Source organism: Pteropus vampyrus, unplaced genomic scaffold, assembly GCF_000151845.1.
Source record: "Pteropus vampyrus isolate Shadow unplaced genomic scaffold, Pvam_2.0 Scaffold19, whole genome shotgun sequence".
NCBI lineage: Eukaryota > Metazoa > Chordata > Mammalia > Chiroptera > Pteropodidae > Pteropus > Pteropus vampyrus.
Genome location: NW_011888800.1, coordinates 7,637,784 through 7,661,018, shown reverse-complemented (window position 1 = coordinate 7,661,018; position 23,235 = coordinate 7,637,784). Strand labels below are relative to the sequence as shown.

The following is a 23,235-nucleotide window of genomic DNA, read 5'->3' as shown; positions in this document are numbered from 1 at the left end:
GAGGTTCCTAGTGTGCAGGAGGTGGACACAGGGACAATGTTACAGGCCCAAGAAGAGGGGCTGGTGGCCAGGAAACGCCATGGGAAGCATCCAGAAGGAATGAACTGGTCCCCAGGGAGTCTCGCTGTGGGCACCACAATTGGACATGCCAACTTACTTATCTATAGCTGCAAGGACTCAGCCCAGAATTTCTGGAGGTACTGATGTAGCCCAGTAGGAGGAAGTTGAACTTTTCCATTCATTCGTTTGTACAACAAATATCTAGTGAGTGCCGACACACGGTCTCCCAGGCCTGCCAGTGCTCAGGGTGCAAAGAAGACAGATGCACCGACATGTCGTTGCAGTACAGTGTAGCCAGTTCTCTAACCAGGGGAAGGGCAGAGGGTTGTGGGCAAAAAGGGGCACCTGGTCCAGACTTGGGGGCTCGAAGAAGGCTTGCAGAGGAGGTTGCTTCTGAAATCTGAAGGGGCAAGCCAAGGGAAGGGCGGGGTGAAAGTGGAAGAGAAGGGTGTTCTAGGTAGGAGTGGCAAGACAGCATGGCACCTTCAGAGACCTACAAGTATTAGCTTGGCCAGAGTCTTGAATGCGAGTGTGAGCACATGTTTGCATGTGTGTGTATGCATACACATGCGTGCGTATGCAAGTACGTGTGTGTGTTTGGGGGCTGGGGTATAGGGAGGGTGGAAAGATAAGGGCGAGACTGGGGAAGCTGGCAAAGCAGCCATGTTGAGTGGTTGGGACTTCTTCCTGCAGGTAAACGAGAGCCATTAGAGGATCTTAAACTGGGGAGTGACATGGTTACAACTATAAAGATCCCTCTGGCTTATCTTGAGAGAAAAGACTAGAGCAGGGCAAAACAGAAGACAGGATGCCCAGTGGGGAAGGGGCAGCAGATATGAAGGTAACCTGCACCAAGGTAGTGGCAGTGCAAATAAGGAGACATGGATGGGCTAGAGGGGTCAAAGAAGTTAAATCCACTCAATGTGAGTGAGGGTCAAGGATGATATTTGATATCTGGCCTGGACACTTGAGTTGATGAGGAGGAGCTGGTTGGGCATGGAAGGGATGGTGGGGATGATGAGGTCATTATTTTCTTTTGATTCTTTTGGGTTTTGGTCATTCTTTGTGTCTGGATCAAATGACGATTATGATATTTAAAGAACAGTTTATTCAATGGGAGGAGGCCTGTGAATTCCAATTCACTGAATGGTGAGCCCTCAAAAGTTAACCAGATGTTGGGGATAAAATCAGAAGCTAAGAATTCTTGTGATGCAATCAATGCTTATCAACTCTGATCAAGTCCTCAGCGTAGTGACAATGTAGGAATAAGTCAGTTCGGGGGTACACCTCTCATTATTAATAGCAGTTGTGAACTAGTTTGGATCAGTCTTACCAGTATAGAACTCCAATCTGCACACCAGCTTTACTGCCTAGAGGACTCTCTGATGCTGGCCTTTGACTTTTCTCATTTTCTATGTATCTGGTGTGTACCCTGGGAATTAACTCAGCAGATTGCCGGGAGGGTGACAAGGGCAGTCATGACACCTTTTCCTTCCACCTCCCTGGTAGAATGGAGGGAGGGAGCCAGGCTGGGGTGCTATTTTTCACCCTATGCATTCTGGTGCTCCAACCAGAGACCTAGGATGCCTTCTTCCATTTGGGAAGACTTGTTGGGATCACAGCCTTTGTCCCTTCTCCAGAGCACATCCAACATCAGCACACTTGGGTTGTTCATTTCAAATAAAAAATAAATAAATAAGTATGTGGTTTCAGATGTGTGAGATGGGTCACCCACCCCATGCTGGGAGACCAGTGTAGGTATGAAAGCCCAGCAAGTGCAGTTGAAACATTTAGTCATATGTAGATGGTAGTCCTGATGCCTATATCCTGCTGCATAACTTGTTCCTCCAAAGCCCTTTCCCTCTGCAGTCCTCTGGGATGACTCACAACAGACTGTGTCCCTTCTAATCCTTGCTTCTCATTCAAAGGAAGAACTGGGCCCTACTTTGGTTTTCTTGATGCCTTGGGCTAATGCAAGTAGTAAACTGGACCTTTGGGGCTGGTCCGCCAGATCTTTCCCTGGCAAAGGGAAAACTGTGTAGCCATACCTTGTTGCAAATCAGTAGGTATTTTCTTGGAGAACCAGGGTGCTTATGATAAGAGCAAGAGGCCATCTGTGTCATGAGAACAGTCAGTGAGACCTACGTCTCCCTCTGTGAAACCCCTAGCCTGCAGTCTATGACCTTCTCAAGGTTTGAGACAAAAGTCTCTGGAGAGTCAGACCCATGAGTCAAGAGGGGACCTGAAGCTGAGACAATGCCTTGCTCTGGAGGTGACTTGCCTGGAGTTACCTTCTGACTCTTCACTCTCTCCTCTCTGGACCTGGGTTGGCACCTCACCCTTCCCTTGTCTTCATTGGACAGTGAGCCAGACAGACTGCTATGTGAGCCTCTGGCTGCCTACCGCCTCTCATGAGAAGCTGAGGACTAGGACCATCTCCAACTGCCCAAACCCAGAATGGAATGAAAGCTTCAACTTCCAGATCCAGAAGCAAGTGAAGGTGAGATGTGGAAGATTGTACCTATCTGCTCTGCCTGCATTTCTAGGTCCCTCCTTGCCTGCTTGTCCTTCTCTTTGCTTACGTGTCCTTCTTATGCCCATTTGTCTTTCTTTTTACCTACTTCTTGTGATCCTATCCACCCATCTTCCCACTCATCCACTCCTTCCTTCAGTCTGTCTCATCTTTGTCCCTCTCCAAGTCCATTAATCCCTCTACCTTCTTTCCCGTCTCTCTTGTCCCTCTACCTAATTGTTTCTAGAACAGGGTGCCTCTTCTCCCCAAATAGAGTGTGTTTCCAGTACCTTCCAGTACATACTCCAAGCCTGAGAATACACAGAAGAGTCATTCTATTCACGAGGTTCAAGGCCAGTCTAATTCCATTTAGAGGGCTTTCTCTATCTTAAATTCTTTTTAGATTGCTTTATTTCTTATTCTTTGGGTGTGTGTTCTTTTGTTTGTTAATTTGTTATTTTGTGGTGTTGGTCTTATTAAGATATATGGAGACTCCAAGTTGAGTTCACATCTCCTGTGGGAGAATTCTCCCTTGAGCATCTTGAGTTGTGACAGCCTCAGTAGAGTACTTCTTAAGACAAACTTGACCTCATTATGTAGGCATCAACCACTCTTGGGACACTTGTGGCCTGGCAGTTCTATCCAGCTTACTGCTTTCATATTTAAAGGATGTTTATCCATTTCTGGTTCACAATGAGTCCTTTTTATAGTTATTGTTTTTAAAAGATCTTTTCTGTCATACATAAAATTCTGGCAAGAACAGGGATTTCCGTGTGGGCTCAGTCTGCCATCTCGAAATCAGAATTTGGGCTTCCTTTGTCAAAAGATCTAAGGGGCTTCTGGGCTGGTTCTAGGACATATCTGGAATTCTAGTAATTTCAAGGGCAATAGCTCTTATTCAGAACCACCTCAGTCCACAAAATAGGTACCAAAGGGGAAAACCCAGCCCCCACCCACATCTTCCAGGATCCTTAGAACAAGAGGCCTCAGAGGTTAATCCATGTCACCTGAGACCTCTGGCCTCAAAGTTCAGTCAGTTGACAGGGTAGCTGTTCAGCTCTTGACATGCACCATAGGACCATCTATGAGAACTCATTAGGGGCTGATGAACCAAAGGATAAAGTTTTAACACCTTATGCCATCCCCATAAAGTATCGGAATGCTATAGTCTTTGCCACATCACTCTCTGGGAGTGCTAAGATGTTAGCTTCCCCGATCTGGGTTTTCTAACATCACAGGGGCTATCTTCAGCTCCTGAGGCCTGGGTACTGAACACATTCCATATCCTGGCTAGAGTCTTGCTTGCTCTGCCTTTTTACCCTTCCCCAAGGTAAAATGAAATCCCTCACACTTCACAGGCCCCTGCCAACCTTGCAAAATTCTCCAGTAGGAGAGTCAGAGCAGAGGGGCTGGAAGGCTTCAGAGAGTTGGAAAGAACAAAGTAGACGCTTTCCTTTCTTAATTCATTGCCCTACAAATGTCTCTCACACCTGAGCAGGGATCTCTGTGTTGGTCCCTGTCCCTCAGACCTACCACCTTGCTAGGACTGGGGTCAGACCCCTTGTCCTGGGAATGGGTCAATGGGTCAATGAAACCATGGTAACCAGACTTGCACCCTGCCTTCTCCCCTAGAACGTGCTAGAGCTTAGCGTCTGCGATGAAGACACAATGACACCAGATGACCATCTTTTGACAGTTCTCTATGACCTAGCCAAGCTCTGCTGCCGGAGGAAAACCCATGTGAAGTTCCCACTTAACCCAGAGGTAGGCAGCTGCCCAGCCCCTCAGCCTTCTGCCTCATGAGGAGCAGCTGGTCATTCCCATGATGCCTTCCCACGAGCTCCTCTCTGTGTAATAAGCAAGTCAGGGAAAGATAGTACTGCTGGTTCAAATCCCAGCACTATCACTTACTAGCAGTGTAACTTTGTGGAAATTTAATTCCTCTGAGTTCTGTTTTTTCATCTATACAATGACATGACAATAATAGTGCCTACCACACACCAGATCTAAATGTGAGATCTAAATCGGAAAATGTAATTAAGGCACCTAGCACTATTCATGGTACAAAACCAAGATGCAGTAAGTTTGGTCCCCTTTCCTCCTTTACTTCCCTTAGCATCCTGCTGCTATGATGGCCCCAGAGGACAGATGACAGATGAGAGTAAAGGAGGGCAAATCTGCAAATCAGAGAAAGTCAAAGCTGGAAAGGACCAGGATGTTATAGATTTGATCATTCAACAAATAGTCGAAAGTCTACTATGGGCCAGGCACTGAGGACACATCAGGGGACAGCATCCCTGCCCTCACCTGGCTTGTATTTCAGCGAGGAAATTAAGGTCCAGTGAGTCCTGACTTGCCTAAAGTTATACAGCAAGAGGTGGGAAAGAATAGGTGAGGGAAGGGGCCCCTACCCTTCTGAGTTGAACTTTCTAGGGGCAATATCTCAGCTCTCCCTTGCCCCTGGCACTGAGCCCCTTGGGAAGGCAGGAGAGCAATGGCAAGTAGAGTCATGGGTGTAGAAGATGAAAAGAAAATGTTCTAGGGCTGGGGGTCAACTCACTTGAGTGGTCAGTAATTTTCCTGATGTCCAAGACTTGGGGACAGATGGAGGCGGAGGGAACGATAAGAGCCAGGAGCAGCTGCCCCAACTCTATGTCAGCAGGACAGCTTTGTGGGAAGGATGGGGCAGGTCTACAGAGGCTCCTGGGACACTTACAGCTCACAGCTGCCCTCCCTTCCTCCCCCTGCAGGGCATGGAGGAGCTGGAAGTAGAGTTCCTGCTGGAGGAGAGGTGAGTAGACCCCAGCTCCCAGGGGCTCCTCCAGGATCCTGAACCCCAAGTAGCATTTCAGAGCCTGGTCTGCCTTTTTATTGTCTTCTTCTTCTCTTCTTCTTCTTCTTCTTCTTCTCCTTCTTCCTTCTTCCTTCTTCCTTTCTCTCTCTCTCTCTCTCTCTCAACTCACCTCAGACTCCTCACTGTGCATCAGAATCACTGGGAACTTCTAAATACTGAAGGTGCCTGGGCCCCACCCATAGTCATCCTGTCCTACCAACATCAGCATTGCTTTAAAGATCTACTACTCTAGCCAAAATCAGAGTATTAGAATACTCAATTCCCTCTGCATCTCTGAGAGTGGCCTCTGGGAAGAATTCCTGCCACCTTAGTGACAGAGGCTTGTTGAAGCCAGGCTGAGAAAAAGGTCAGGACCAATGAGTCTCCTCCTTGACCTGAAACTATTGAAACAAACTCCCCCAAACCCTGTCCTAGAGCAGAGGTTGTCCTCTCTCTGTCTGAAGCCTGCTCTGGAACCAAGTCGCGGAGGCTCCAACCCAGCATGTGGGGTTATTTCCTGTCATGTTCAATTAGAAAAATGACCCAGGGTCCTGAAGGTCTGACTATGTTGGAGACTCGAGTAGAATTGGGTCACAGAGCTGTAGGATGGGAAGGACAAGGGGGCAAAGAGAGAAGGAAGGAAGGGAAGAGGTAGTGAGGGGGGCAGCAGAGTCCCTGCCCTAAAGGACAAGCCTGCCCCAGGATGGCAGTATACCTTGTGTTGGGGCAGCTGACTGCCCCCGTCTTCGTAACCCTGGCAGAGCTAAGCCCCTTGAACTTGTGATCAGCCAGGGTCGCGGAGGATGAGAGGAATGAGCTACAAGAGGGCTTGACACATTCCACTCAGAGAATCCTCTGCCTAGGCTCTCTTGGAACTACAGCAGGACCTCAGAATAATGTCGTTTTGTTCAACGTCATTTCATCATACGTTGACGAGATGCCATTGAAATATAACTCTTGTTCGTATCAATTTGCCTGTGCCAAAGTTTGTTTCATTACACATAGTTTCGCCGCAGTTTCAAGATCCCATCAATGACATTAAGCGAGGAACTGCTGTATTGGGGGTGCCTCATTTCCCATCGACAGCTGATTGACAATTTGAAATCACCTTTGTTCCACGCTGAAGGAAATCTGGGCTCTCTCCTCTAGGTCTTGATTCGACAAGAATTTTTTGCGGGGGAGGGCAGGGGGATCCTTGGCCGAATTAGAAAGTGGCTTGCAAAATGAAATATGTCAAAATTGGTAATAAGAGTTGATCTGGAGACACAGTCATCTTGGGCTGATGTGGACTGCTAAGTGCAAACTTGGTGGCTTATATGCTGGGCTTTATAACACAAAGACACTTCCTGTACACAAGGCGCTCCCGGCCTGGGTCAGAACTGTTCATTAAATATATAAATTAAATAAAGCACAGGACAGTGAATGGGTCACTTTTGCTACCAGCACTATTCCTATCTGCTCTAGGTGGTGGTCCGGGTTTTTCTCGCAACCCCATAACTCTATGCATTTTCATTTAGTTGGACATAAAGGACAGTTATCCTTTAAGGGTAAAAAAGGGAACTCTTTTTCTACTCCTTCTGACATGTGAAACTACTTTTTTCCCTGGACATTCTATTTAAAATGTATGCCAGTTTTCTCTTTGACAGTCTACAAATATGAGGTTTCTTAAGCCAATATTTTTCATGAGGACCAAAAAAGGCTCTGCTATCTTACTATTAGCCCTATTTAGGCTTTCTATCTCCTGTGTGAAAAATCAGTCAAGAATGATATAACTGACCAGGAGCTCTCATTTTGTTTTTCAGTCCCTCTCCACCTGAGACCCTCATCACCAACGGCGTGCTGGTGGTAATTGTCCTTCCATGTTCCTGTAGCTCCACATGTGGCAGCTGCCGTCAGGGGAACAGACTGCGGGAGAGCACACCAGGCCCTGTCCTGGAGGCAACTAGGAATCAAACCAACTGAAGCTAGCCAAAGGGGATGTAGGCAGGGCTGCAGCAGCAGCTAGGCTCCTGCTCTTGGGGAGGAGGTAGCTGAGACATCAGTTATTCTGGCCCAGCATCCCATAACCCACGATGACCCCTCCTCTTGGGAACCTCTCCAATAAAACCACCCACTGGGAGGCAGCCTTCTCCCAGAATCAATCTGGGTCTTATTTTCTCCCAACCCCAATCTCTCCAGAAGCACAAGTTCAATAATTCAGGTGTTGATATAGCCATTTCAGTTAGATGCATCTAAAACTCCAGGATTCAAGATCTTTCCCCCAAAAATCTGTCTTTGACAGTTTGTGGTGAAGGAATTTGACCTGTCTCTGCTTCTTTAGAAGCCTTTTCCATGGAAGTTGTTTGCTTTCAAAGCCCAGAGAGGTAGGTTCCCTCAGGTTCCACCCCCAACCTGCAGCTGAGATCATGACCCCTAGTAAGTGGTGACTGTACATCCTAGATTTTTCAGGAGAGCTTCATTTTCAAATATCTGATCTCCAAATGAAATGACAGGTCTTGATTGGGTTCTGAAAATGTGATTGGCACACTCAGGCATCCCCAGGCAGAACAGTGCTGAATTTAGCGTCTAGTTCTTCATCTCCTCTCTTAGGCCTGGCAGAGAGTGGAATGGCTTGTACTCAGAATGACCTTCCTTTCTTTGTTGCAGGCTCGACAAGTCTCCTCCCTAGAGGTTCATGCAGAATCCAGAAGGCAGAGGAAGAGGGGGAAAAGTGAGTCCCTTGACCACTTCTGCCTGCTGCTGGGGGGAGGAGGGCAGTACTGCTTTCAAACTGCCAGCAACAGAGTTGGCTGCTCTAGGGCTGCCCTGGGCTCAGTCAGGTAACCAAGAGTTTGGCTGAGATGCCTCAGGATCACCTCACCCTCAGGGATCATGAAACCCTGTCTCCCACTCCACAGCCCCTCCATAAGGGGTGTGCTCTTCCAGGCACCCACATGACCGTTGGAGCTTCCCAGGCCTGACGAGCACCCTGGGTCAGCAGTCAATGGCGCAGTGTTGCCCATACTGGTCCATGCTGCACCCCTGCCACATCAGGGGTTCCCTAGATCTGGTGCAGTGGTCAGTACTGGGGTAGACAGGCACTGACAGTCTCCAGGTCCCCTCTAGCTACACCCCTTCCTCTAGCCAGATTATAATTCATAGAGTCCTAAGAGATCTACAAACGTGAGACTCTCCTGCTCATCGCTCCACCCCACCCCACCCACTAAGGACTTCCAGCCCTGTCCCAGGGGAGGGGAGCAGCACGACCCCACAGACATGAGGGAAGGAAGAAGGAAGAGGCCACTACCCCCAAACTGGCAGTATGGTGAGGGCTGCTTTCAGTGCAGTAGGAGATGACTTTGGAGTACTTCCCGGAGAAGCAGAACCTAGGAGGACTAGTCCAGAGGACTCGACATCTCAGGGGCCTTTCTGGGGACCTCATTTGTCAGTATCACACACAAGCCTTGTTAAAATGCAGATTCCTTGGCCAGCCCTTCCCTACAAAATGAGATCTGGGACAGTGCCCCAGGTGATTCTAAACCCCTGTCTTGGGCACCACCAGCTACGCTTTTTGCTGGGCCAGGATGGGCTGGGGAGAGTGAGAGTCTTTCTGGCAGTCTCAGCCTTCTTGTCTCCTCTTCCAGAGAGGGACTTCCTGGTGACAGTGACAGAGTCCTTCGAGCACACGCAACGCATCTCGCAACACCTGGAGCCCGGCTGCCCAAAACCTGCCTGCTTTCACTACCCCAAGTATTTCCAGTCCCAGATGCATGTGGACCTGCCCAGGAGCCAATGGAGCTGTGGGGTACAAGGAGGCATCAGGGGGTGATGTAGGGAACTGAGGCAGGTGGGCTGCCAGAGGAGCCCCTCACCCCCACTCACAGAACCACTTATCCTTCCAGCTTTGCTGCTGTGGTGTGCACAAGAAGATCAGCCCTGTCTGCCAGCCCCTCCATTGCCTCTCGGACAGCCAGATGGTGACCCTGCCTGCGGTGAGGGCCTAGGTCTGGGACAGGGCCCCCAAGCAGCTTAGCCTGGAGCTCCTGTGGCAGGGAGATGGGGAGAGCCTGGGGGGGCCTTTGGGGGAATGTGACTCCTGGGGTCTCTCAGGCAGGATAGAGGAGTCTTGTGGGTAGGGGATGCTGAGCTGCAGTGTGGAGCCAGAGGGTGTGGAGGCCAAGGTAAGGATGTTGGGGAGGGTCGAGTCCAGAAGAGGGAGTGGTGTTGGAGCACTTGTGTGTGAGCATGTGTGTATGCATGCCTGTGTATGTGAGAGCATATGTGTGTGTAGACACACATGTATGCTGGGTCAAGTCAGGAGGTAGACAGTGTGGTGAGTCCGTACTTCTTTGGTTGGGATCACTTGGCTCTGAATTGTCATCTCTAACAAGCTTTTCATCTTTTGCATCCCAGGGAGAGAACTGTGAATTACACATGAAGTCTACACCCTGGTAAGTACCCTTTCTGTCTGTCCCTCTGATTTGTTCATCCTATGTAGTCTGAAGTAGTATCTCAGAGTGGTTTTGATTTGCATTTCCCTAATGGTTAATGATGTTGAGCATCTTTTCATGGGCCTATTGGCCATTTGTATATCTTCTTTGGAGAAATGTCTATTTAAATCCTTTGCCCATTTTTAAAGTGGGTTGTTTCTATTTTAAGTTGTGAGAGTTTTTTGTATATTCTGAATAAAACACCCTTGTCAAATATATGATTGGCAAATATTTCTTTCATTCTAGGGGTTGTCACAGTCTTGATGGTGCCCTTTGAAGCACAGACATCTTAAGTTTCAGTGAATTCTAATTTATTTTTTTCTCATGTCACTTATGCTTTTGGTGTCATATTTAAGAAACCATTGCCTAATCCAAAGTCATGAACATTTATTCCCATGTTTTCTTCTAAAAGTTTTATGGATTTAGCTCTCACATTTAGGTCTATGATTCATTTTGAGTTAATTTTTATATTCAGTATAAAATAGGGGTCCAACTTCATTATTTTGCAAATGGATATCCAGTTGTCCCAGCATTATTTGTTGAAAAGATTATTCTTTCTTCATTGAAGTGTCTTGGTGCCCTTGTCAAAAATCAAGTGACCATAATTCCCATATACAATTTGATTTGCTCTCTACCCTTGGACAAGTTATTTAACCTCCTCTCTAAGTCTCAGGCTTTTCTCACCTGTAAACTGGAGCAAGACCACAAATATTGACCATCATTCGTTGCTTTGAGGATCCAGTGAGATAGATAACACATGTGAAGAACTCACTGATCTCTTTGGCAAGTGGAATGCTCAGCAGTTATCAACTATTGTTATTATTGTTGTTCTATTATCCGTTCCTTGTTGAGGTCAAGGAGTTATTCTCTCACCACTGTGTCTACAAGCCTGTGCTAGACATGGAGGAAATGTTATGGAATTGTTCCTAGGCCCTGCAATCAAGGAGATGTGACCCTGTTAGTGATTCACTAAGACTCAGGTCAGATATTGTCAAGGTCCATTTGCCTAGAGTCACTGAGGAGCTGGGCATTGGAGGATGCAAGGGATGTGGGTGGGCAGAGGGAGGAAGCTTCTAGTGAAGGCGAGGACCTGTGCAGATGAAGTGCTCCTGAGCTTTGAGAACCGATGGGCCCTTTTAGGAAGTACCAGGAGGTGAGGTTGGACAGATCATGTAGGATCTTGGATGCCAGGCCAGCAGCCTGGACTTGTTCAAGGTGTGGATGCGATTAAAGAAGGTTACACTGCAGCAGCTCCTGCCCTACCTGCTTTGCAGACCTGAGGGGTGACATGATGAGATCAGGGATATGAAGGGCTTTTGTCAACTGTACAAACGCATGGAATGATTATTCTTTCGAGAGCAGGAAGAGCCTAAGGAAGAATGTGAGCTCCACAAGAATGGGGTTGTGTTTTTCCAGAGATAAAGAGCCCTTACTGTAGAGTTTTGTCCAGAGAAATTGGCCAAAAGGATCTCAAGGCCCCTTGTCACCCAGGTCTAGCCTCAGTCTATAGAAGATGCCTGGAGGAAGCCTTTCTGGATTTTCTGGATCTTGCTGAGGAGACAGAGGGCTCAGTGAATCCCTAATTTTGTTGAATATCGGCTTACAATGTACCAGCTAAGGCCTTGGGGCCTTACTTCTATCTCATTAAGTTCTTGAGGCAGTGCTGAGAGTTAAGCACAATAAGCCCCGTTTTACAGATGAGAAAGTAGAGACCCTACAGCCACATCTTATCCATGGAGGTGAAATCTATAGGCCCGCTCAGCCAAGGTTCTCTGTGCCCATAGCCCCAAGACACTGGATGTGCGACTGGGCTACAGCCTGTGCCCGGAGGAACTGGAGTTTCTGCAGAAGCGAAAGGTGGTGGTGGCTGAAGCACTGAAGCAAGTGTTGCAGCTGGAGGAGGACCTGCAGATGGATGAGGTGGGTAAGCAGCAGTAACCTGGGCTCAGTGCCTGCTCTAAACGAAGCTTGTCTTTCTGACACTGCATCCTGCCAGCTGCCCCCCAGCCCTTCCCTGCCCAGGGCAGCCTCAGTGCTGCCTTTCATGGTTGCTCTTAGTACTAAGGTTCCAGGTAAGGGCTGTGTTGGATGTGATTCAGTTATGTGTTCACAGGAGCAGAGAGAGCAGAGTAGAGAGAGAATGGAAGAAGCACTAACAGATCCTGAGGTGATGGAATGGCCTCCTCTACCCACCCAGGAAATATGTGAGGTTCCACCACCTCCCACACCCCACACGTCCACCCAAAAGGCCTTAGGACCCTCATTCTTCAATTCTCCCTTCCCTCAAGTATGCACACATACACATATTCCCCCAGAAAGAATAGCAGGTAGAGGCTGGAAAGAAGCAGCTTCCACTTGCAAGGTCAACTTCTTCCCACAGAGTAGATAGTGGTCCCTTTGTTGGAGCCCTCTGTCACCTCCCTGGTATGGACTGAGGCCCACACTCCCCTAGGCAGCAGGTCAGCCCTCCCAGTACCACCTTCTGAGGCCAACTATAGGTGTGGACAAAGACCTCATGGAGGGCTGTACTGGGCTTTGGCCTACAGAAGGATCTTACAGTCCCCACTCAGATGAAAACAGTGAGTCTTGATGAAGAGCCCTCTCCTCTCATCTTTAGTGAAACACACCAAGGGCATCTTAAACCTATGTCAACCCAGAGGTGACAACCCTGCTCCTTTCTGCATCAAAATTCACTTCTTCCTGCTCTTACACATATATATGGTACATATTGGGCACATACGAAGCACCAGGCCTGGTGCCTTCACATCAAATCCCTCTACAGAAGATATCAATTTGCAGCCATTAAAGAATCACACACTCGCTAGGTTTTTGAGCAAGCCAACCAGCTCCCTAGACCCCTGTCTCATCATGTCTTAACTGAGGGCTAGATTCGCAGTGCTAACTCTTTCAGCCATGACTTTCTAATTTACAAAGCCTCTGTAAGGCTTCAGAGCCCTTTATTGATGCCAACTATTGAGGCTGGAGCTAAGGTCTAATTCTAGACCTACCAGGTGGACCTCTATTCTGTGAAAGGTGATTTTTAGGACACTCAGTGCCTCACTCTCTGCTGCGTGGCCAGCTATCCCTTCTCCACTGTTCCCTCATAGCTCCTGTCTGGCACTCCAAGTCTTCTCCTACTCAGCACTGCCCCAACAGTCTGTCTCTCTGTGCCCCCAGGTACCACTCATAGCCATCATGTCTACTGGGGGTGGAACAAGATCCATGACTGCCATGTATGGGCACCTGCTGGGGCTGCAGAAGCTTAACCTCCTGAATTGTGCCAGCTACATCACTGGCCTGTCAGGGGCCACCTGGTAAGAAGCTGGGGGACATTGTCTGCTGGAGCCCAGAGCAAGCAGCAAATGGTCTGGCCTCAGATCTCTAGTGAAGCTCTCCCCCATCGCAAGTTAGATTAGCTTATGAAGCCTGGGTAGCTCTACCAATTACAGCTCTGTGACCTTGGGCATACAACTCAGCTTCTCTGAGTTCCAATAACCACACGAGGTCAGTGCTATTATTATCCTCACTTTACAGATACAGAACCTAGAGTCTCAGGTTCTGTATCTGTAAAGTGAGGATAATAATAGCACTGACCTCGTGTGGTTATTGGAGAGGCTCTCCCTGTACTGGGTACACAAGGGACACTATATATGTTATACACGTTGGTCATTACTGAAGTTACTATTTCCCTGGGGCTGTGCAGGGACCCAGGAGCAGGATGGCTAGGTATGAACAAACTCCTGGTGCCACTGACCCCATCCCACTGGGGAGACATAGCTGCCCTCTCCCAGAATCTGCCAACTCTGAGTTCGAATGTTGGCTCCATCACTCCATGGCCTAGCACTTACTTTGAGCCAAGTACTAATCTAACCACTTTATATTACATTAAGTCACGTAATCCTCACAATAACCCTGTGAGGAAGGTATGACTATTATAACTCTCCCGTTTTTACAAATAGGGAAACTGAGGCAAAGAATGGTTAAGTAACTTGCCCCAAATCACATAGCTAGTGAGTAGCTGAGTCTGGTTTTGAACCCAGGAAGATCTGAGTCCAGAATCCTCAATCTTGAGCAGCATGCTATACCTGGTACACAGCAGGCAATCAAGAAATCATAGCAATTGAGACTATGAGTAATAATGTCCCCCCCTTTCCTCCAGGCTTCTCCCCTGGCAGGTTGGGGTTTCCTAGTAGCTGCCCACCTTCCTTCTTGCCACGGTCCAGGGTTGATGGAACCTGGGCTGGCTCAGCTCTATCAGCCACACCTGTCTCTCTCTCTCCAGGACCATGGCTACTTTGTACCGTGACCCTGACTGGTCCTCCAAAAACCTGGAGTCTGCCATCTTCGAGGCCCGGAGGCACGTGGTAAAGGACAAGATGCCCGCCCTATCCCCAGACCAGCTCTCCAGATACCAGGAGGAGCTCCGGCAGCGCAGCAAGGAAGGCTACAAGGTCAACTTTACAGACTTCTGGGGCCTGCTGGTTGAGGCCTGTCTGGGGGATGAGGTAGGTGCCCAGCTTCTCCTGGTCTGTGCCCTGCCCTGGCTGATGTCCAGTTCTTTTCTTCATCAGGGTATCTGGGCTTAGATCCCAGCAGGAAAGAGTTAGGTGAGAACTGCAGATGCATCTTTAAGTTGTAAAAGAAGTGAGATGCCCAAATGAGAAGGATGTTGGAGGTGGCTTAGGTGCAGTCCCTCAGAGAGGCAACATGTCCTCTGAGAGCCATACCAAGACACCTTTGAGAGAAAATGGGGAAGGAGCAAGAAAAAGGTGGAGAGTCACCAGACTGTGATGCAAGTCTGACCCCTTGTGGAGGAGAAAGGAAAGAAAGGCTGGGTGGAAGCATCCTAGACGGCTTATGTGGTCTAAATCCGAGGTCCCCAACCTTTTTGGCACCAGGGACCGGTGCTCCTATGACAATCTAATGCCTGATGATCTGAGGTGGAGCTGAGGCGGTGATGCTAGTGCTGGAGAGTGGCTGCAAATACAGAAGAAGCCTTGCTGGCTCAGCCGCTGCTCACGTCCTGCTGTGCGGCCTGATTCCTAACAGGCCATGAACCCGGTACCAGTCCATGGCCCAGGTGTTGGGGACCTCTGATCTAGAAGGTTCAGCAAGGCCTTTGAGAGTCCTCCAGCCAAAGTGGCCATCAGAGGAGTCTGACGCCACCAAGAATTGTCCTGCCTACTGTCCTACTTAGTCATGGGCTGGGACCACCCATGGGAAGCGTGGCCCCAACACAAACTCAGCATGGATTTCAGAGCACAGCAGCTGGGGCCCTTAGTCAATGACACCCTGTGGTCTGCAGGGCTCATTCTCATGGTCACCACACAGAGGATGGGCCCAGTAAGGTTCCTCCCTGCTCTGAGACCTAGTGATCTGAGCAATATGTGCCCAAGAAGAAAACCGGCCTTTGTTGAGAGCTGTGTGGGACGTGGTGGAGGAGTGGGATTCCCATGGGAGGCTGTGATCCTGGGCATTAGGGTGAGCTCAGCTAACACCCGGACCCGTGGGGCCGTGCAGTCCCCAGGGAGGACCAACTTCGGCTGTTGCCTCGTCCTAAAGCAATGCTTCCTACCTAACTTCTATCCAGGCCCATGGCTGTCTGCCACACTCCCAAAGGTGTCTGAGGATTTCTGATTTCAAATCAGAATTTTCCAGAAGGAAAAGGGATAGCAATTAGTTTCTAATCGGTCCCCTCTTCCGGAAAACCCAAACAATTTGAACAACCAAGGATGGCGTAAACCACATCTTCGACATTCTTTCATTTCCTCATTCAATCTTTCAATAAATTAAGTACCTCCTGCATGTCAAGGGGATTCAGACATGAGGTGCTCACAGCTTTTGATAGATCCCACTCCACCCTTCCCCCCATTGATAACCCACCATCCAACCCGTCCTCATGGTGAAGCAGGGCAGGTGGAGACTGAGGATGTTGGCTTTTGGAGTCAGGCAGTCAGGCAGGATGGGGTTTAAATTCTGGTCCTGTTCTGTGCTATTCCTTAAATGAGAATTATATCAATAAGTGGTAGTTAATATTTCTAACAAGAGTTAGTGCCCCATGTGATGAGGAAGAAAGCACCAAGGCTTTCAACATCAGAAGTCTGAGTTGTTGCCCCTAGGGTTTGATGTGGGGAGGAACCAGGGTCCCCAAGAAGTCTAGGACTGATATTAAGAGGCCTCTGCTCTTCCACTCTGGCCAAATGTAGGAGCTCCTTTCCTTCCGGCCCCTTTGACAATGAGTGTGAACTGGGACTGACTCTACCATGAGTCTGCAGCTTCCTCTGCTTCCAAGACCATCAGCTCCACGGTGCCCAGATCTCTGAGCCTAGTTATGACAGGCACCCTGTTTGCCTTTCAAGGGAGGCCCAAGAGTCTTTCTGCCCACACAAGTTTTGTGGCCCTCACAAGCTCAAGTAACCATGCATGGTCACCCAGCAGGCAGCTGTTTGGCCTGGGATCAGAGCCTGGGCCTCTGAGACCTCAATTGACCATATCTACAGTAGCTGATTCACTTTGAGGGTGGGGGGTGGCATGTAACTCTAGCTGATCTGTAAGATTCTCTGATTACACAGCACAGTGCTCTGGGAACTTAGAGAGACCCTGGCTGCCACGTGGTACCCAGGTTTCTAACTCTTTCATACAGGGAGAGAGAGAGAGAGAGAGAGAGAGAGAAGCTTTTTTTTTCACATCCCAAACATATTTTATGCAACATGCAAAGCAGATATGAGAAATGGAGCTGCTCTGGTTTGATGGCCTCTCCCACTTCTACCTTGCCATTCTGTGGTCCATGAGACACAATGAGAAGAATCCTGGGACTCTGAGGGACAGCCCTTAACTGCAGATTCAGTCCTATCCCATCCATGTATCTGGGGTGGTGCATGGTCCAAGGACAAGTGTACCTTCTACATTTTAAGAGCAGGTTTGACTGGTATCAGCCCAAGCCTACACAGTAGCCTGGTAGGCTCAGGAGCTATGAAATGGGCTGCCGGAGGTCCAGACTGTGACCTTATTCTGCGCTGCCCAGGGGGCTGCTTATCTGCTTTTTCTCAACCATTTTGTTTCCCCACAGAGAAATGAATGCAAACTGTCAGAGCAGCGTGCTGCTTTGAGCCAAGGCCAGAACCCCCTTCCCATCTACCTCACCATCAATGTCAAGGATGATGTAAGCAACCAGGATTTCAGAGGTAACACTGGGGGCTGGGAATTTATCAGAAGGTCACTTTCCAACAGGCAAAAACACCCAGCACGCCAGTATACACACACACACCCCCACCACACCTTTGCTAATCTCTGCATCAAAAGGCAGTCCTGACAGCTGAAGAAACCTACTTTGCTACCCACTTCTTCCCTGCTGCCTGGTTGGTGTAGAAGGGAGGAGGGGAAGAAGATGGGAGATGAGGGAAGGGGACAGGGTCCCCTAGCTTCTCTGGGTGGTGGTTTGGTGAGACAGGGAAATAAAAGTCACGGAGAGAAAGGGTCCTAGATATTTCTTAAGCTGCCCAGACGGAGAGATTCTAGAGACCAGCCCTGCTTCGGGGTCAGCATTGGTCCCATTTATCGGGTTATGAGGACCAAATGAGCCCAGCAGGTTACAAACCTGCATCTTGCCGAACCAGCAAATGCTGGCCGCCTGGCACCCCCATGTGTCCTGTGGGGTAACTGTGATGATCTCCCTGTCCTCGTCTCCCCAAAACCCTCGAGCCAATTCAGGAGGTGAGGAGGGAGGGCAGGGCTGTCCCAGCCTGAGACTGACACCCTGTCCTGCTACTTTCTGTGCAGAGTGGTGTGAGTTTTCCCCCTACGAGGTAGGCATGCAGAAGTATGGGGCCTTCGTCCCCACCGAGCTCTTCGGCTCCGAGTTCTTCATGGGGCGGCTGATGAGGAGGATCCCAGAGTCTCGGATGTGCTACATGCTTGGTAGGCAACTTCTGGCTGGGGGAGGCCCCTGGGCACTCTGCCCCATGCTGGGCAAGGCCTTGCCTTTATATTAGAGAAGGACAGGGAAGCATGCTCTATTCCTCCCAGGAATTGTCTCAGGTGAGACTGGGAATGGCAGGCTGAGATGGAAGCTTCTGGAACTCCCACCCCCTCTGGCTCCAGGCACCACCATGCCTACTTCCAGGGGCCAACCTAGTCCCTGGAATACAAGGGGCCAGAAGGGGACCACAGAGCGAAGGCAGAGTCGCTGGGAAAGCCTGGCCCAGCTTCCTACCCTATGCCCCTCCAGAGCAGGGGGCCCTGAGTGCAGGGGTCTCTCTGTGGTATCCACTGGTTCAGTTCTCCCCTTCAAAGTCCGAAATGCATCTGCCAAAGGGCAACCTCAAAAACCAGACCGAACCAGTTATGCTTTATTTAAACTAGTTGCCTGCACCCCCCTCTCTTTCATTTATCCCAATCCAACCCATTCCAGAAGGTCCGACCCAAAACCTATATCTTCCATGAAACCAGTGAGAAGCCCCCAGCCCATGGTGGCCAAGCCTTCCTCTAAATACCTGTGCTATTAGGCATGTGGTTCAGAGCTCCACAGTCAAGACACTTGGGCCTGAACTCTGACTTATTTATTAGCTGTGTGGAGTTAGACAAATTACCAAATCTCTCTGAGCCACAGTTTTCCTATCTGTAAATTAGGCTTAAGAGCAAAACCTACCTTATAGAGGATCCAAATGTGTCAAAGTATGTGAAAGATTTCATATGAATATTATTAATGCATTGCATTTTAAAATCATGATAATAAGAGATAGCATTATGTTTATCAAGTGCTTGCCATGTGCTGGGCACTGTTCTAAACTAGTGTATTAGTTTAGAAAAGTCGGTATTTGGAGCTGAACTTGAAGCCTTCACCTGTCAGCATTAAGTCACTGCTGGGGCTGTGCCTCATATGCCTTCACACCCTCTCACAGCCTTAAGAGGAAGATGGAGAAGAGCGAGGGCTGGGGATCATCAGTCATCGGGGTCGAGCTGCACCATGGGCAGAGGGAAATCAAAGCCTGTCCCACTCCCCAGAAGCCTGACCCGGAGAGAGAATCAAGGCCAAGGCAGAACCAGTCAGTGTGTGGGTGGATCTGGGGCTTCTTAGACAGAACTGCTCATGGCTGGCCCTGCTCCGTAGGATTGTGGAGCAGCATCTTTTCCGTGAACCTGCTCGATGTTTGGAATTTTTGCAACACCTCAGAGGAGTTTTTCCACAGGTGGACGAGGGAGAGGGTGCAAGACATCGGTGAGTGACCCACTAGCTTCTCCTCTTGGTTGAGTGAAAGAAGGGGAAAGTGGAGAGACGTGGATCACAAACTGAGGACTAGTCCACCTTCCATGTGTTTCAACATCATCTCTGTGGCTACAAACATGGGAAGGCAGCTAGGGCTGGAGAGTCTTCCCTGCCTTGGAGGGGAGAGTAATTGTTGGTGAAGACACCCACTCCAAGGTCTAGCCAAAAACCCCTGGGGTCAGCTCAAGGGTTGCTGGGGGAGTGGGTCCACTGTGTAGCAAGCTTGGCACAGCTGTGAGGAGCCTAGGAGATGTGAAGAGGGTAGAGATTTATGAGCATAGTTAAAGGTTGCTTGTCTGGGACCCTTCTCTGGGACCCCTCCTTACCTATCACCTTCCCACAACCCACCGCCCCTGTTCTATGTCTCTCACTTGGGTACTCCAGCTCCAGGGTCTTGAGAATCAGGCAAGGAAGGTGCAAACGGCACTTACAGTGGCTCACCCCAAGGTGCCAGGCCACCATGCAGGGCTCCACCTGGGCAATCCACCCCAACTCTTGTGACCTGCTCTCTATCCCCATCTCCCCTACAGAAGATGAGCCTCTCCTTCCTGAAATTCCCAAATGTGATGCCAACGTCCTGGACACTTCGGTGGTGGTCCCAGGGTCATGGCTGTCCAATACCTTCCGCCAAATCCTCACCCATCGGTCCTTTGTGTCTGAGTTCCACAACTTCCTCCTGGGGTTGCAGCTGCACACTGACTACCTCCAGAACGGCCAGTTCTCCATGTGGAAAGGTACCCCTACCTGGCTGCTGCCTAAGGCCCGCCTCTGTTTGGAGGCAGGAGAAGTAGATCTTAAGGCTGCCATAGCGACAAGATGAGAAAACTCCTCTGACCACATCCATGGGGTCAGAGGGCAGAGTTCCCCCCAACCCCCACAGAGTATTCCTGCATGAAGTGCTGAACAGTGGGTGGAGTGGTGTGCATATTTAATTAATTGAACCTGTACAACTCTAAACGGAATCTCTGCAGGTAGAAGTCGGCCCATTTCATAAATAGGGAACTGTGGGCCCTGACTTTCTGCAGTTGTGCTCCTGAGGCACCTTTTCATGTGAATGGTGCCCTCTAGAGTTGGGCAGGGATGGCCCAGCTCAAGAACCCCCAAGTGGGAAGTAGCAGAGCCAGGCCTTAGACTGTAGTCTATGCAGCCTCCTCTCCACCTTGTTAAGGCTCTAAGGTTGACTGTCAACCTTCTTTGGTGTTTTACTTGGCCACAGCCTACAAATGGCTTCTTGGGTTTGGCCTAATGATCCTCATCCTCACCGTCTGGGTCAGAAAGGGCAACTGGCCCTGGGCACCAAGTTTGCACCAATTTATAGGACAGTAGCTGTACACCCCTGCTACCCCACAAGCTCTGTGGTTGAGTCACAGTGGGTTTTCTGTGCATATTTCATAAAAGATTTGCTAAAACCTCAGTCCACCCAGAGGGGCACCCACTCACCTGGGTGTCCTGGCCAGAAGTTCAGGGCCGAAGGCCTAGGCTGAGGTGAAGCTGCTCAGGGAAAGGCACTTCATCCCTACCAGGTGCCTCTAACTATCTGTTGAGATTAGGGTACAGAAATGTGATGGTAACTGGAAGCCTTGGATTTCAGACACTGTGCTTGACAGCTTCCCGAACCAGCTGACAGAGTCCGTGAACCACTTGTGTCTACTGGACACAGCATTCTTCGTCAACTCCAGCTACCCACCCCTCCTCAGGCCCGAGAGAAAAGCCGACCTCATCATTCATCTCAATTATTGTGCGGGGTCCCAGACAAAGGCAAGTGTGGCAAAGAAAGCACCCCTCCCACTCCACACACACACACACACACACACACTGAGCAGAAGCAGTGTCTCTTCTGAGACAGGCCACTGAATGAGCTCCTAGAACTGGGAAATGCGAGAACGTGTGCTCTCTACAGGCTCCAAGACATAGCCGGATAGAAACCCAAGCCGCTATGCATGACGTGAGGGGAGCCATCCAAATCTCAGGAGGCAGCCAGCTGACTCTCATGCAGTGGGGCCGGGGTTTGTGTAGACTCACTAAGTTAATTCCAATTCTTGCATCTGAGCATTTGTCATATTTGGCAATTCTTCAGCTACAAAAAAAAATAAAACTTTTTTTGTAGCGAGGCAACCCTTGGTTGACCTCACAGATTGCAAGGACCTTGTCATCTTACATTCCCTTATTTTTTATTTTTTATGCCTACACACCTGGTCTTCCTAGGTGGTCTCCCATCCAAGTACTAACCAGGCCCAACTCTGCTTAACTTCTGAGATCAGACAGGATCGGGCTTGTTCAGGGTGGCTTGGCTGTAGACCAAAAAAAGAAGTTTTAAAAAATAATCTTAATGGATCCCAATCAATTCCAAGGTTTTATACCACTTCAAGAGCTTATAATGTTCTAGTTTAAAAATAATCACACTGTCTCCCACTCCCAGGGAATATGACCCTTCATATAATTATACTAAAGAACCAAGACCAGAGGTTTTTTTATTTATTTTTATTTATTTACTTTTGAAATGTTCTGGCTTTTTAAGAGAAAGAATCTGATTTTTAGTCTTTGATCTAAGTCCCATCCTGAAGCCTGAAAAGGGCAGTGTAGACAGATGATAAGGATGACAAACAACAATGATAATGACCTAAGTTTGTAAACGAGTGACAACGTCCTCTCCTATGCGTGATCTCACTTGATCCTTATACCAGCTCTTTGAGGTAGATGGCACACTTGCTATTATTCCCATGTTGTAGCTGAGGCAGCTGAGGCATGGAGAGTGTAAGAGGCTTCCTTCAGATCACGCAGCCAGTGAGCATGGAACAGAGGGCAGAACTAAGGGCATTCTGACCCTCTAAGTCCACTGCTCTTTCTGTTATATCACATATATAAAGATGGCCTTTCATAGTCCTTTCCAGCCCTGTGACACTTCATCAGTTCCAAAGCCCACATAAGTCCCACAGGAGACTGCCAGCCATGGCTGTACATGGCTCAGCTCCAGTCACCCTCAGGCTGCCATCCACATCTACCCAGGTTTGTATTTAGGTGAAGCACCAATGAAAGGGTTTTTGTCCATTTTACTTGGGGAAGGAGCTTCTACTTGGACACACACACACACCAACCTGCTGTCTCAGGCCCTTTATCCTGACCTGGCTTTGTTCTAAAAATAGCACAAAAAGGCCAAGTAGTTGGAGATCTGAGTAGTTACCTGGGGAAATCAGGAAGCTGGATCTAAAAACTCTATGTTTCTTATTCTCCCCCACCCCTCCTCTCAAACATGTCCTCCTGTGATATTCTAGCCTATAAAACAAACCTGTGAGTACTGCACCGAGCAGAACATCCCCTTCCCCAAATATGACCTGCAAGAGGAGGGGAATCATAATCTCAAGGAATGCTACCTGTTGAAAAACTCCCAGGAACCTGATGCCCCCATCGTGCTTTTCTTCCCACTCATCAACGACACCTTCCAAAAGTACAAGGCTCCAGGTAAGCCGCCTCCAAGCTCAGTTCCCACCACCCTCTGGCCTTGGACAGAGAGCTCCTGTCTTTAAATTTATGCCGTCTTCCAATAGCACTAATGGGAAGTCTGGCTTAGCTCCAGTCTGAGCCAACCTTGGCTTTGGCAAGAAAGAAAAGATTCCCACCCCCACACGCCCTCATGAACTAGTAGTGTTAAATTCTACTTTGTCAGTCATTCAACATTTATTGACGTCCATCTATGTGCCTGGCACTGTGTTGGTGGTAGGGCAGTCCTAAGATGGCATGTTGTGCCCTGCCCTAGGAGCTTTGAGGTGTGCATATATGTGTGCATGTGTGAGTGTGTATGAGTGTACAATCTTCATGCAGGTGTGTGTGCTCATGCATGCAAGGCTGTGCTGCAGGGAGAGATAAGATGGAAGTCATTGTAACCTGATATAATAAAAGTCTATAGTGAGTCCTTCTGCCGCCTCCAGGTGTGGAACGAAGCCCCGAGGAGATGGAGAAGGGCCAAGTTAACATTTATGGCCCCAAAACTCCCTATGCCACCAAGGAGCTGACGTACACGGAAGCTGCCTTTGACAAAATGGTGAACCTCTGTGAGTACAACATCCTGAATAACAAGGACCAGCTCCTTCAGGCCTTG

The 23,235-nt window shown here is 49.1% G+C and overlaps 1 protein-coding gene and 1 pseudogene across 1 annotated transcript in view; one reads left to right on the top strand and one right to left on the bottom strand.

Annotated features, from left to right (window-relative positions):
* PLA2G4E (phospholipase A2 group IVE) overlaps positions 1 to 23,235 on the top strand; it is a 42,551-nt gene that overhangs the window by 9,648 nt on the left and 9,668 nt on the right. The window contains exons 4-21 of the mRNA XM_023527707.1: positions 2,424 to 2,560; positions 4,205 to 4,336; positions 5,323 to 5,363; positions 7,208 to 7,250; positions 8,052 to 8,115; positions 9,029 to 9,189; positions 9,287 to 9,376; positions 9,798 to 9,835; positions 11,659 to 11,794; positions 13,052 to 13,188; positions 14,157 to 14,379; positions 16,944 to 17,058; positions 17,654 to 17,791; positions 18,984 to 19,091; positions 19,670 to 19,873; positions 20,731 to 20,897; positions 22,412 to 22,598; positions 23,066 to 23,229. Coding sequence (XP_023383475.1) covers positions 2,424 to 2,560; positions 4,205 to 4,336; positions 5,323 to 5,363; positions 7,208 to 7,250; positions 8,052 to 8,115; positions 9,029 to 9,189; positions 9,287 to 9,376; positions 9,798 to 9,835; positions 11,659 to 11,794; positions 13,052 to 13,188; positions 14,157 to 14,379; positions 16,944 to 17,058; positions 17,654 to 17,791; positions 18,984 to 19,091; positions 19,670 to 19,873; positions 20,731 to 20,897; positions 22,412 to 22,598; positions 23,066 to 23,229 — 2,285 coding nt within the window. The remainder of the gene's footprint in view (positions 1 to 2,423; positions 2,561 to 4,204; positions 4,337 to 5,322; positions 5,364 to 7,207; positions 7,251 to 8,051; positions 8,116 to 9,028; positions 9,190 to 9,286; positions 9,377 to 9,797; positions 9,836 to 11,658; positions 11,795 to 13,051; positions 13,189 to 14,156; positions 14,380 to 16,943; positions 17,059 to 17,653; positions 17,792 to 18,983; positions 19,092 to 19,669; positions 19,874 to 20,730; positions 20,898 to 22,411; positions 22,599 to 23,065; positions 23,230 to 23,235) is intronic.
* LOC111736358 lies at positions 21,321 to 21,438 on the bottom strand (annotated as a pseudogene).